Here is a 14,458-nt window from a genome sequence, read left to right as displayed (position 1 = left end):
CTTGCCTCCCCGCACCTGGCTCCCTGCACCAGCTCCTCGCCTCCCCGCACATGCATAGCATCAAAGTGTTCCATTGCCTCCCTCCTCGTTCGAGAAAAGAGAGAGGTGATCAAACTTTCCAATGTCGCATAAACTGGCGACTAAATCTGAGGCAGGTGTGCGCCCTCATTAAGCATCAGGGTGCACACGTGCCTCTCATTTAGTATCCAGCTTGTGCGGCGCTGGGAAGTTCACCTCTCTCCATGCAGGAAAGAGGTGAACTTCCCAGTGCCTTGAAAGCTGGATACTAAATTAGAGGCCCATGTGTGCCCTGATTAGGTATAAGTGCGCATGCGCGTCACTCATTTAGTATCCATCTTGTGCGGTGCTGGGAAGTTTGGTTGCTTGTTGGTATGGCTGATGGAAAATGCCACCCACCCCCAGCCCCACACCCTCCTAGGAGCAGACTGGTCTATAAATGTTTATGTGATGCTTTAACAATATCTTATTGTTCCTGCAATTTCTACCCCACCTTATCACAAAAAAAGATTAAAGTCTAGGAGCAGCAAGACTGATGATTGAACCAATGTTGAAATCACTGGTCTGGCAAGCACACCTGACTTTGATCCAGCAAAGAAAAAAGGAAGCTCAGCTCACTGTCTGGGTGTGGGGGCAATACACTCACTGTTGTTTTAATGTGTTTGCATAATGCAACCCAAGTCATCGAAAGAAATCTTTCTTCTCATCTCATGGATCGTAAAGGCTTCTCTTAATCAATTTGCAGAAGAGCCAAAGCCTTTAAAAGAGCGCAGCAGTCTGGGATTTGCAAAGCTGTTTTTGCTTTATCTCACTGTCTTATCCTATGCACGTTTACTGGAAAGAAATCTCAGCGGCTTACCTACAGGGCAGCGAGTTCTGCACTCAAGAGGGATGCAAGTTTGCTGGCTGCGTGGGACTCACCATTCCGTCCCTGCTTCTAGCGAAGGTGTGTGGGGTGTGTGTATGTGGTGAAATGATACCCTGTGTCATCACTGCTGTGCCTGGCTGACTCCCAGTGGGAATGCTGGGACTCAGGGGTGGGAGAGCTGCAAAGATGCACACTGTCATTTGCACGGAGCCTCTTCCACCTTCACTAGAAGCAGGGGGGAGGAGTGGCGAGTCCCATGAAGCCCGCAAGCTCACATCTCTCTTGGGTGCACAGCTCACTCAGTTGTAGGGAAGCCACTTCATTCTATACAACTTACTTCCTAGGAGAGGAGAGGAGAGGAGAGGAGAGGAGAGCTGGTCTCCTGGTAGCAAGCATGACTTGCTCCCTTAGCTGAGCAGGGTCTGCCCTGGTTGCATTTGAATGGGAGACTTGATGTGTGAGCACTGTAAGATATTCCCCTCAGGGGATGGAGCTGCTCTGGGAAGAGCAGAAGGTTCCAAGTTCCCTCCATGGCTTCTCCAAGATCGGGCTGAGAGAGACTCCTGCCTGCAAGCTTGGAGGAGCCACTGCCAGTCTGTGAAGACAATACTGAGCTAGATAGACCAATGGTCTGATTCAGTATATGGCAGCTTCCTATGTTCCTAAATGTGAATAGTTGTGTATCCTTAATGCAGAAGGTCCCAAGTTCCATCTCTGGTAGCATCTCCAGGGAGTTATTCGCACATGGCTTCATGCTGCAAGGTAAATGTTGAGCAAAGCCACTTTGAATCACACTCGTGGCATTGAGGGAAGCAGCTCCTTCCCTCTGCTCCTGGGGTTTGTTTTGGTGCAAGTTCACATGGCATGCCTCCGTGCTTCCTTCTAGCCAATGGGGCAGGGGAGAGATCTCTACAGAGCTACATCTGCATTTCTAAAGAGAGTATCCCTCTTATCATGCTAATGATTCTACATCAGTGCCTCTTCCTATTTGCTCCTGCATTTTCAGAAAAAGTCATTTAAAACCAGCATTTTAAAAACCCGGAAATACACCAAGATAAGCTAGAATTCGCAAGAAAAAGCCCAATTTGTGTGTGGAGTGCTTCCAAGGATCGCAAATGGACTTCGGGGTATGTCCGGCTGGTGTCTGAACGCACACACTCTCTTCCAGAGGAGATCTGGGGTAACAGCCCTGTCCGTAAAGCCTCCAGGTAGGTCTGGGAAAGACTGTGGTAAACAGGAGGCAGGACTAGATGGACCCACGTTGGTCAGTTCCAGCAGGAAGTTCTTGTGGTTAAATAAACAAACAATACACTAACAAGCCCCAGAGCAGCTTTGAAACTATTTAAATGTGCCACTTTGTAATAATGATAATGGCTGGCATGGCAAGCAGCGCAGAGTGGACACTGGGAACCCACCAGGGCTGCTGTGGAACGACTTGAAAGCACTCCAGGCAGCCGAACAGTCCATTAAGGAGGGCTGCACTGCTGCCCCGATGCGATTCAGTCATTCTGCAGCAGCAGAGGAGAGCTGGTCTTGTGGTAAAGTAAAGGTAAAGTGTGCCGTCGGGTCAATGTTGACTCCTGGTGCCCACAGAGCCCTGTGGTTGTCTTTGGTAGAATGCAGGAGGGGTTGACCACTGCCTCCTCCCGCACAGTATGAGATGATGCCTTTCAGCATCTTTCCTATATCGCTGCTGCCTGATATAGGTGTGTTTCCCATAGTCTGGGAAACACACTAGCGGAGATTCGAACCAGCAACCTCTGGCTTGCTAGTCAAGTCATTTCCCCACTGCACCATTAGGTGGCTGGTCTTGTGGTAGCAAGCATGAATTCTTCTCTTTGCTAAACAGGGTCTGCCCTGGTCTGCCTTTGAATGAGAGACTACATGTGCGAGCACTGCGAGATATTCCCATTAGGACAGGGCTTCTTAATCTTGGGTCCCCAGATGTGGCTGGACTGCAACTCCCATCATCCCCACCCTGCAATTAGGGGACGGGGCTGCTCTGGGAAGAGCATCTATATACTTGCATGCAGGAGGTCCCAGATTCTTGCCCTGGCATCTCCCAGATTCCCTCCCTGGTGTCAAAGAGAGCTTTAGAGGAGCCGCTGCCAGTCTGTGTAGACAATATTGAGCTAGATGGACCAAGGGTCTGACTCGGTGGAAGGCCGTTTCCTATGTTCCAGCCCTGTCATGCTACAACAACAAGGCTGCCTTTCAAGTTGAGCTGCAGCCACCCGGGAGGTCCCCAACAGCAACGGATGGCTGCCTGTCATGTCAGCCAACAACAACAGCACGGAGACCAGGGGAGCCACACTGTGGTCAACAACTCCCATCCTGCCCGGCTACTGGTGATGATGGGAGTTGTAGGCCAACAACAGCTGCAGGGCCGCAGTTTGACACCCCGATGTAGACAGTTTGCCTGAAGCATGAAGGGCTCAGCAAGACTGGGGGCAGCTGACGCTGTGTCTGAGCTGCCGGGTCCAAGTTCGCCGCTACGCGGAATGCTGTGAATGCCGCCGAGAACGTGGCATGATCTGCCTTCGCCTTCACTTGCGGGAAGCATTGCAGCCTGATTAGGGTTGCCATATTCAAGCTTCCCAAATCCGGGTGGCCTGATTTGCATATGCTGCAAATTATGCGGCAACCAATTTGGGTTTTATTTCATTCATTCATTCATTCATTCATTTGGCAGATTTGTATACTTTCCCCTCCTCCTCTGCCCTCCCATGTGATCAGATCCAGAGTAAAATCCAGGCAATCTGGGCAGTGCATCTGAAATCCGTATAAATCCGGGTGGAATTTAGCAGCCGGGTGGAAGAGCCAAAACCCAGGGGGGCTCCCCTAAATTCTGGGGGACATGGCAACCCCTAACCGGATGGCTTTGGTCTTTGCACAGCATAAGCTCCAACTGATGTTATACAAGAGTAAGCCCTTTGTGAACAATGGGCTTACCCTTGTGTAACAGCATTTGTGCAACTTGCATACACACACATATGATTATTGGGCTGACGTGCCCTTACTTGGTCTGTCATCCCCCCGCCCCCTCTCTCCTATTTAGCAGGGGGAGAGCAACTGCTCCTCTTCAACCCCGAAGTTACTGCTGGTGTCCACTGTGTGCTACTCTTTCGATTGTGAGCCTGTTTGGAGTCAGGGGGCCACCACCTTATCCTTTTGCTATGCAAACCACATTGGGAGCTTTTTTGTTGAGAAGCACTATATAAAGAGAATACATACTGAGGCTGCTTGTGTGGGCTGCTGGGATCCACACAGATCCCGGCACTCCTGCCCAGCCTAACCCCACCCGTTAGCCCAGCTATTAGCCGAGGTTAAAGGCGCGAGCAGGATCCCGGCATGCAGCCCAAGAAGACACAGAGACGGGTGCCTAGAGCACCCATCTGACGGGAGAATCCTCCAAGGCACCGCACTCACTGCACAGTGCCTTGTGGGATATCCAGAGGCCAAGAAAATGAGTCCCAGCCTCTGTTGATCCATGCCGCTGGGAGCAGCGTGGATAGTGACACTGCGGGTCATTTATGCGGACGGCTCGTCTGGGGGGAAGGTAGGTTGAACTCTGCCTTCTCCCCCACCCATCCTCCCCACCCTGACACTGGTTGCGAGAATGACCTTAATCTATCTTATATTTTGAAGAGTTTGTGGGTGTGTTGGTGTAACAAAAAGTCATACTTCCCCATTACCTAGAGATGCCACCTTTTTTCATGCACAGTCCTGTCACTGGAATTAGGTGAATGAACTACCTTTTACACTGGAATATGCACCGGTGGGGGGGGAGGTGTTGTTTTTGGTATATTTTAGAAGGAATTCTAAATACAACTAGCAGATTTTAACCTATTGTTTTTGATAATCAGATCAATAATTCAAAAGGGGAGCAGAACATATTTTTCAGATTCAGATTCAAATTTATCATAAATGGAAAATTATTCAATAAAATGAATGCTGTTTAAAGTTGACATTCTACAAATTTCAAATGGTTTTTACTTCCCTTTTGCAAGCACATTAATAAATTTTTTTTTTACATTAAATAAAACTCTCTGAGGGGGGTCTCACGATCTGCGAGACCCGCTTTCGCTGAAACTGCGGGGAGAGCAGGCTAAGCCCCTCTCCCCACAGATGACCAGGCAGGGAGCCCTGGGTGGCCGGATCGGCTATTTACACGATTGCCGGCTCTGTGACAGAGTCGGCCGGGGCTGGCGGGGAGCAGTGGCCGCGTGGCCCCCGGAAGCCCCAGTGTGCCCTGCGTGAGCGCACAGGGCATCCTGGGGAGACCCCCGGAGCCGGGATGCAGCTTTTCACCTCCCGGTCGGGGGTCTACTTGCAAGTAGCCGCGGCATGAAATTGTGCCGTGGCTACTCATGAGCAGATAGCCCGGGTTTGCGGAGCACTCGCTCCACAAACCCGGGCTAAGGGCAGGGGTTCTCGAGTGGGTTACCCACTCTAGAACCACCGGGCTTGCAGCTGAGCCCGGTGGTTTTGACGATCGACAAAAATCGGGCTAGGCTTTCCTAGCCCGATTTTTGCGATCGTCAGAATAGCCCCTCTTATGTTTTCAAGAGTGTTGGAAATTCTCTGTGGTGAGAGAATCCCTTTCTCATTATAGCAGAGTGCACAGAGGCACAACACAGCGGTAGATTAGTTAGGCATGCGTGTGTGCTGAGAGTAAAGTAACTTGGAGCCAATTCATAGTTTCAAATCAATATAAAAGGCATTTATTAAGGAACTCCATTCTAGATAGGAAAGTGAGGATTTAGGATCTCTAATCTATCTATCTAAGTGGATGCAGATGGATTCTCCATCTTCTCTGCACATATGGTGCAGGGCAAGAGACTTGCCATGTTGCAAGGTAAACAGCCAGGTAGCAAGAGAGAGAGGAAGTAAGTAAATTTGAATCCCTGAGATTAGCAATCTACATATCAAAAGGGATAGCATCAGAGCAGTGGAGAAGTGATGACCAATGTCTTTGACCCTCTAGCCCTCTGATTTACTAGTCTGTCCTCCACTGTCTGAAGCAAGAGACAGCGCAAAGTCCTTTATCTTCCAACAAAGAGTTTGTGGGTTTCTTTGTGCAAAATATAATCACACTTCCCGACTACCTACAAATACCAAATTTTGCATAAACAATCCCACCAGTTAAAGTAGCTCAATGTATTATTTCTTATACTGGAGTATGCTCTTTTGAATTTTTTTTAACTTCAACTGAAAAAAGCAACAAAATAATATACACTTTGAATACGTTGGGGGAAAGCTGTAAATAACTTTTTAAAAAAAATTAAGCAAAATGACTTTGCCTGGTAAACAACAGGCCTCATCTACTAGTAGAAAATATTTCTTCCCAGCCAAAAGATAATAATATTATTTATCCGGGACAGTCCCTATGTTCTGGCTCCTGTCCATGGTTAATCACTAACCCTGTCTTTGAACTTGGTGGATGAGTGCCTTCTTCTTCCTCTTCCTCCTACATATTATTTATTATTATTAACATCAACAAACATTTCTTAGTGTGGGAGTTGTTTTGCAGGGTTCACCACCACCCTCACCCTCCTCCTCCTCCAAAAGTTGAATCCTGGAATGGGGAGTGGATGTATCTCGTTTCTAGCACATGGTCCCGTCAGAACACATGCATGAGCACTAATGCCTGCACGCACATGATCCTCAGCGCATAGTGGCGGCTCACTGCTGCTTCACAGACTGCAGCTGCTGCAATGTAGTTTGAATGGTTGATTACAGATTGCAGAACCGTGATGCTGTTCTGGTATCTCTTTTATTCAAAGGACAAGTGCCACCGGCGCATTTCAAATGCGAGAGGACAGGCTATTGCCCGGTGAGTGAATGCAGCCTGCGACAGCAAAGAGCAGCAGCTATGTGCAGGGATAGCAGAGGGGGTGGCTCTCCACTTTTTGTTGGACTACAACTCCCATCGTCCTCAGTTGCAATCCAATGACAGCTGGAGAGCCTCAAGTTGTTCATGGTATTTTATTTTATTTTATGACATGTATATCCCAAGTTTCCTCCAAGCAGCCCAGAGCAGTGTACATGTTTACATTTGTCCTCACAACCACCCTGTGAGGAAGGTTAGGCTGAGGGCAAAGTGATTGGCCCAGAGTCACCCAGTGATTTGAACTCGGGTCTCCTCAATTCTGCAGCCACCTAATGGCACAGCGGGGAAATGCTTGACTAACGAGCAGAAGGTTGCCAGTTCGAATCCCCGCTATATTGGGCAGCAGCGATATAGGAAGATGCTGAAAGGCATCATCTCATCCTGCGCGGGAGGAGGCAATGGTACACCCCTCCTGTATTCTACCAAAGGAAACTACAGGGCTCTGTGGACGCCAGGAGTCGAAACTGACTTGACAGCACACTTTTACACCTCAATTCTAGTCCAGAAGGTGGGTTGTAATAGGATCAGGAGCTGAGCAGGCTCAGCTCTAGCAAAGCTTAAGTGAAATATCCATCATGCCTTTAGGAGCCTCAGTGGAGAAATAAAGCTCAAATGGCAGCCAGTGAGAACAAAAGCAAGTGTGGAACTTTTTAATATTCATCATCTTTTTTTCTTCTTCCTGCGGGGAAAGTGAAAGGTAGACCATAAGACGTGCCACAAGAGCAGCAGGAGGCAACAGTTTGGAATGGTCGTGCTGGCAAGAGTGGCGCCGGCGTCTCTGGAACACGGCACACTGCAGCGCATATTTGCTCAGGCACTCCTGTCAGTGATTTCCCCCCAGAAAGGCTTCCTGAAAAGGATGTTATCAGCGCCAAAGCCCAGCCTGCTCCAGCGAGCAGTGGCCTTTTTGGTACCCAGCCAGTTTGATTAGCCAAATTAAATGCTCTTCCATTAATGGAGTCATCAGAGTGGTGACCCTTTGCACCTGTGGCAGATTAACGAGCATCTGCCTCCAGGCAAATTTGGTTTTCGCATAGCTAAGTGCCAGCCAGTCAGCCCTTTCCTAATGAACAGCCATTTCCTCCTGCTTGCCACCTCCTTGGATCTATTAACTGTGCCGAAGGCTTGTTAACGCTCGGCTCGCAGATTTCTGCACAGCTGAAGCTTCTCTGATTTGTCGGTCTGCATTTTTAGTCCACCTAATTCTGGAGGCTCGGAGTGGATAGACAGCAGTCTACTGGTGACATCCACATCCCCTTCTTTCTTGGCAGAGCTTAGGGTACACACGAGTCTCCCCTTTCATGGTCCTCCCTCTTTATCCTCACAACAACCTGATGAGGTAGGCTAGGGTGAGAGAGAGGGCCGACAAGGCGATTGTGCTGAATGGAGTTGAGCGAAGTCTCGCGCTTGTGTTCCAGATGAACGTTGCGCTAGTGCAACATGTTTGTAGTGTTTGTACTTGTGCAACAACCTGTGCAGCCTATGGCACACCTCACATGTTTCACAGGCAAGATTTGCACAATAGTGCAGTTTTTAAAATCTCCATGACGTAGCACCACAACATGATCTTATTGCCCTCGCACAGCTTTGCTGCCCAAGCACAGCATTAGTCTGGATGTGAGCCAGTGACTGGCTAAAGGCCATCTGGTCAGCTTGGTGACAGCAGTGGGATTGAGCCCAGCTTTCGAACTACAACTCCCATCAATAGAGCCCCTGGTGGCGCAGTGGTAAAACTGCCGCACTGTAACCAGAAGGTTACAAGTTCGATCCTGACCAGGGGCTCAAGGTTGACTCAGCCTTCCATCCTTCCGAGGTCGGTAAAATGAGTACCCAGAATGTTGGGGGCAATATGCTAAAAAATCATTGTAAACCGCTTAGAGAGCTCCGGCTATAGAGCGGTATATAAATGTAAGTGCTATTGCTATCAATTCCCATTATTGTGGCTGGGGATGATGGGAGTTGTAGTTCAACAACCGGCTCCTGAGCTATCCACTACCCAACCACATAGAGTCACTTAAAGATTTTTCTTTGACCCTCCTCTGCATCTGGGTCCAATTCAGCGAAGATGATCTTTGCCTGTAAGCAGGTTCTGCATCCATATCTCATGCTGGATCAGGAGCTTTGGGTATAAATGTCATGTGCATTGAAGCGCAGCTGCCATACTTGATGGACAAGACATTTAGTCACGCAGCATTCCTAGCGATGGAGTGTGCATTGGAATGCACATCTCCATTCATATTCTTAAAAACTAGTCATAGTTAATGCCCTTTTGAAACCTTGGGGACAGTCAGCAGACCCCATCTCAGTCTGAGACAAAAGTGTGCATTCAAGAACTTTCACTTTGCATGGGATGGGATTGAGGGTGAAAGTGGGGGGCCAAACCCCCATCAGTTGTTGATTCCCCACCGGGGTAGCTGGGGGAAAAATAATTATGGGAAGAGAGCTGGTCTTGTGGTAGCAAGCATGACTTGTCCCCTTAACCTAAGCAGGATCTGCCCTGGTTGCATACAAAAGGGAGACTAGAAGTGTGAGCACTGTAAGATATTCCCCTTAGGGGATGGAGCCGCTCTGGGAAGAGCATCTAGGCTCCAAGTTCCTTCCCTGGCATCTCCAAGATAGAGCAGAGAGAGATTCCTGCCTGCAACCTTGGAGAAGCTGCTGCCAGTCTGTGTAGACAATACTGAGTGAGATGGACCAAGGGTCTGACTGGTATGATATGGCAGCTTCCTATGTTCCTATGAGGGTGAAGGGGTGACAGGGAGATGGGAGGGGATGAAACTCAATGGCAACTCCAGTGCTCCCCCTGGTGGCTGGCAGCTGCTATTTTTCTTACCCAGAAGCCCCACCCCACCCCCCCACATCACTACAGGAGGATGTAGCATTGCTCCCATGGGAGTGTCTGGATTATTATTATTTTTTAAAGGAGGGGGTGGGGAGATAGACACTAACTAACTACCAGGCCAAATGCTGCAGCTAATGCAAGTGAGCTTTAAGTCCACTTTGCACACACCCCACCACCCAAAATGCCTTCTGATTTTTTCTCCTGAAAGTAGAGCAACAAAATTGGAGGGGAGCATTTTGACCCAGCCCTTGACGGACGCCAGAGCCGTGGTTTCCAATCTGGGTACCCCCAGATGTTGCTGCACTACAACTCCCACCATCCACAGCCATAATAACTAATGCTGCAGCTAATGCAAGTGAGCTTTAAGCCCACTTTGCACACACCCCACCACCCAAAATGCCTTCTGATTTTTTCTGTAGTTCAGCAATATCTGGGGGTCCCAGGTTGGAAACCACTACTCTAGAGCATAAAAACATATACAACTCCCACCCACCCCCGCCCCCACTTCTTCAACTTCCTACTCCGTGGCTGTCATCCTGACTAATGGTGTGCACCTGCTTCTAACAAAAGCACACATGTGGCGCTAGCCTCTGTGTTTCCGAAGCAAGGACACACTTGCACAAGAGCACAACTATTTTTCTCACCCTCCGCTGACTGCAGGGAGTAAGAGATGGGAGGAAAGCTGAACTTGTGAATAGGAGGAGATCTGGTCTTGCAGTAGCAAATCTGAATTGTCCTCTTTGCAAAGCACGGTCTGCCCTGGTTTGCATTTGAATAGGAGACTACATGAGTGAGTGAGCCCTGTAAGATATTCCCTTTAAGGGATGGGGCCTCTCTGGGAAGAGCAACTACATCCCCTCCCTGGCATCTCCAGATAGGGCTGAGAGAGACTCCTTCCTGTAACCTTGGAGAAGCCGCTGCCAGTCTGTGTAGACAATACTGAACTAGGTGGACCAATGGTCGGACTCTGTATAAGACAGCTACCTATATTCCTATGTTCCAAAAATGCTCCTTATTTAATTTGTATTTAGTATATTTGTACACCACCCCAAACTCAAGTCTCTGGCTGGTTTACATCAAACATAAAACAGAAACAGAAATTAAAACATCAAGACAGTTTAAAACCACAATTGTAGTTAAAACCCTTGGGTGAATAAAGAGAGTCTTAAAAAGAAAAAAAAACAACTGCCAGAGATGGAGAAGGTCTGATTTCAGCTGGAAGCACAATCCAGAACTTCGGGCTTTGACAGCAGAAACACTGAGGGCCACATAGCGGCTTGCTCCCTTGCAATGGGGACGGAAGAGAAAGACTAGGGCCTTTCCCCACTCACCCCTGCCAGTCCTGGTAATTAGTTTGAGAGGTGGGGAGGCACCCAGTGGAGGGTGTGGCCCAGTTTCCTTTGCTCCCACCTCGCTTTGGCTCCGCAGATTAGTGCTTCACTTTCGGCCAATGGGGGTGGGTGGGATTTAATTTATTTATTAGAAACATTTAATATGCCACCCACTCCAAAGACTCTGGGATGCATCTGAATAGCTCCCCTCCACCCAACACAGCTTCGCTGAGTCATGACGGACTGAATCAGGGCCCTGCTCTAACTTTCTGTGCTTTCGGACAGGGCTGCACAAATATATATTTGGTAATACAGGAGAACCTCGTTATTTGTGGAACTGCTATTTGCAGTTCTGCATATCTGTGGGGTGTCTCATTGACACCCATTTTCAGTGCCCACAGATACGAATGGGTTAAAACCTACATATCCACAGTTCCTAGAGGGCCGGAAGTGGCTACGGAGTTGGGTTGTCATGCCCCCCAGAATTCCGGGGATCACCTGGATTTTAAGCATCTCACCCAGATTTCTTAGCCCACCCAGATTCGCCCAGATTTCAGCTTTAATTTTTTTTTAAAAAAAGCTAAGCTCTAGACCTTGTAGAAGCGGAATCATGGAGCAAAACGTGCAGTCACTATTCTGCTCAACTGCTGGACTTAGATTAAGAGAGGAAGAGCCCAGGAGGCTAGCTGGGAGGGTTTCACTTTCATAAGTACAGTAATCCCCTGAGGAATGTTGCCTTGTTTGTTATCAGCAGGGGATCTCTATAGGCCGGTTGGGAGGATAGCTTGCTCTTGATGTGAATCACTACCTGCCTACCAGGCTGTGTATTGTAATGTTTAAGGACTTTCTTGGCTTTACATTCAATGCATGCCTAGTTAGACGTAAGTACCGTTGGTTTCAATCAGATCTTCTCTCAAATAAGTGTGTGCAGAATTGCAGCCTTAATTTAAAAGCTGTGCATTTTTGTTGTTGTTCTATTGCTACTGTTAATGTGTCAAGGAAAATAGTCAGGCAAAGATATCTTCCCCAACTATTGTCGGTAGATATCCAGAGCAAATACAAGCCAACTGGAATGTGCATCTGTATATGTGAATTATTTAATTATTAATCTGCATATGCAAATTATTTGCAGGCCAATTTACATATTATGCAAATTGGGCACCAGGATTTGGAGAGCCAGAATATGGCAACCCTATCACGAAGGTACTTCTGCTCACTATTTTGTCTTCAAGAGCCATTTTGAGACTCCTTTCTTTTTAAAAATAGACTTCCCCCCACTGTTTTCCCTGGCTTGGGGGGGGGGGGCATTTGTGGGCATTCCAAGGCACATGGGGGAATTCCTGGACACATACAGACCTTGCGGAGCACACCACAGTGAGTTATTTCACGTTATTTTGCTGGTTTTTTGCCGTTTTCTCTCTCGTTTTCCCTCCACTTTGGAACCTAACCCCCCCTTTCCCATAGCAATATTGCCTCATTACTGTTCTGTTAAGCCACCTAATGGTGCAGCAGGGAAATGACTAGATTCTCAAGCCAGAGGTTGCTGGTTCGTATCCCCGCCGGTATCTTTCCCAGACTATGGGAAACACCTCTATCGGGCAGCAGCCATATAGGAAAGATGCGGAAAGGCATCATCTCACACTGCGCGGGAGATGGCCATCGTATACCCCTCCTGTAGACAACCACAGGGCTCTGTGGTCACCAGGAGTCAACACCGTCTTGACAGCACACTTTACCTTACTGTTCTGTTACTCGCAGTAGTAGGTGAGAAACAGAACCCCCGTGAGTAACCAGGTTCTCCTGTACTAACAAAAGGGACAATGACAATAGAAATAATAAAGCTTTGATTTTACTTGGCAAAGATTCAACAAAAAATAATCTTCTAATGACTAATGAAAAAGAAATAATCAAATAGGCAATAGGCCTATTTGCATTAGAAACAACTTTAATGGAAGATACCTTATATAAAATTTGAAATTTAGTCTTTAAAAAAACAAAACAAATTTAGAGTTCCTTAATAATGTGAGGCTACACCTTAAGTGGCACAGTGGGGAAATGCTTGACTAACAAGCAGAAGGCTGCCAGTTCAAATCCTCACTGCTACTATATCAGGCAGCAGCAATATAGGAAGGTGCTGAAAGGCATCATCTCATACTGCGTGGGAGGAGGCAATGGTCAACCCCTCCTGTATTTCTTCCAAAGAAAACCACATGGCTCTGTGGGCACCAGCAGTCGAAATCGACTTGACGGCACACTTTATTTACCTTTAATAATGTGAGGCCCCTGAACTGTAGCTTGTGCCTAAATCCGGCACTGAGTCAGGGATTGTGGGAGTTGTAGTCCAAGATTTGCAGGTGGGCCTGAGTAGTTGGGCAAGACTGCCCGAGAAGGCCCATGAGCTCTCATCACACTCTGTGAGGATGCCGCGCTCCCGGGGCGCCTCCTTGTCAACTTACATAGCATATTAGTCACCTGCCTCCTTCGGATCTTCTTCTGCTGGAGGCGGATGTTGTGGTAATCGCAGCTGCTGCCCGCCTTGGCCTCCAGCGCCTCCAGCATCTTCTCCTTCCTCAGCTGCAGGCCGATGAGGAGGTAGAGCACGCTGATGACGCCCATGGGCACGAAGAAGAAGACGATGGTGGTGACCTGGATGACAAGGTTGTACATCCAGCGAGGCTTCACCAGCGTGCAGGTGGCCGAGTCCGGGACCACGCCCCAGTAGGGCACATAGAGGGTCTGGATGCCGTGCAGGCTGGTGTTGGGGATGGAGCAGACCACGGACAGGGCCCAGACCGCCAGGATGACCCTCTTGGCGTGGTTCTTTGTCACCACGTACTTCGCCTTGAGGGGGTGGACCACCGCGATGTAGCGCTCCACACTGAGCGCCGTCACGTTGAGGATGGAGGCGAAGCAGACGGCCTCGAAGAGCAGGGTCTTGAAGCAGCAGCCGCCAGCGCCCAAGAGGAAAGGGTAGTTGCTCCACATCTCGTAGAGCTCCAGGGGCATCCCCAAGAGGAGCACCAGCAGGTCCGAGACGGCCAAGCTGAACAGGTAGTAGTTGGTGGGCGTCCTCATGAACCGATGCTGGATGATGACCAGGCAGGTCAGCGCGTTGCCCATGGCACCCACCACAAAGATCAGGAGGTACGTCGTACAGATGGGGACAAAGAAACTGGACTGACGGGGACCCAAGAATTTTATCCGGAGCTCTTCTGCTGTCATGTTGAAGATCTCGGGGTCAATGTGATTCAGCCTTCCCTCCTGGCGGCGGCTGCTGCTGTTGCTTTCGTCCTGGTAGGCCAGCTTCCCAAGTACCTCCTGGCTGAACAAGGTTAGTTCCAGATTTGGAGAGTTGACGGAGGAATTCATGATCTTGACCTGGAAAGAGAAGAGCAGGTGAGTAGCAGCAGCCGCCGCCACCAGAATGTGGCCCAGGGGGGCAGAGAAGGGGCCAGCCTGGGGGTTCGGCTGCTCTTTGCTACAGACCTGCTTGCCCACATGTCCAT

General features: G+C 48.9%; 1 protein-coding gene across 1 annotated transcript in view; it reads right to left on the bottom strand.

Annotated features, from left to right (window-relative positions):
- Positions 1–14,458, bottom strand: part of NMUR1 (neuromedin U receptor 1) — a 48,884-nt gene that overhangs the window by 15,438 nt on the left and 18,988 nt on the right. Inside the window, exon 2 of the mRNA XM_053304675.1 lies at positions 13,409–14,330. Within this exon, the coding sequence (XP_053160650.1) occupies positions 13,409–14,321 (913 nt within the window). The 5' untranslated portion in view covers positions 14,322–14,330. The remainder of the gene's footprint in view (positions 1–13,408; positions 14,331–14,458) is intronic.

This window comes from Hemicordylus capensis, chromosome 3 (genome assembly GCF_027244095.1).
Source record: "Hemicordylus capensis ecotype Gifberg chromosome 3, rHemCap1.1.pri, whole genome shotgun sequence".
In the NCBI taxonomy this organism is placed as follows: domain Eukaryota; kingdom Metazoa; phylum Chordata; class Lepidosauria; order Squamata; family Cordylidae; genus Hemicordylus; species Hemicordylus capensis.
The sequence above is the reverse complement of the archived record's forward strand: the minus strand, read 5'-3'. Positions and strand labels throughout refer to the sequence as shown.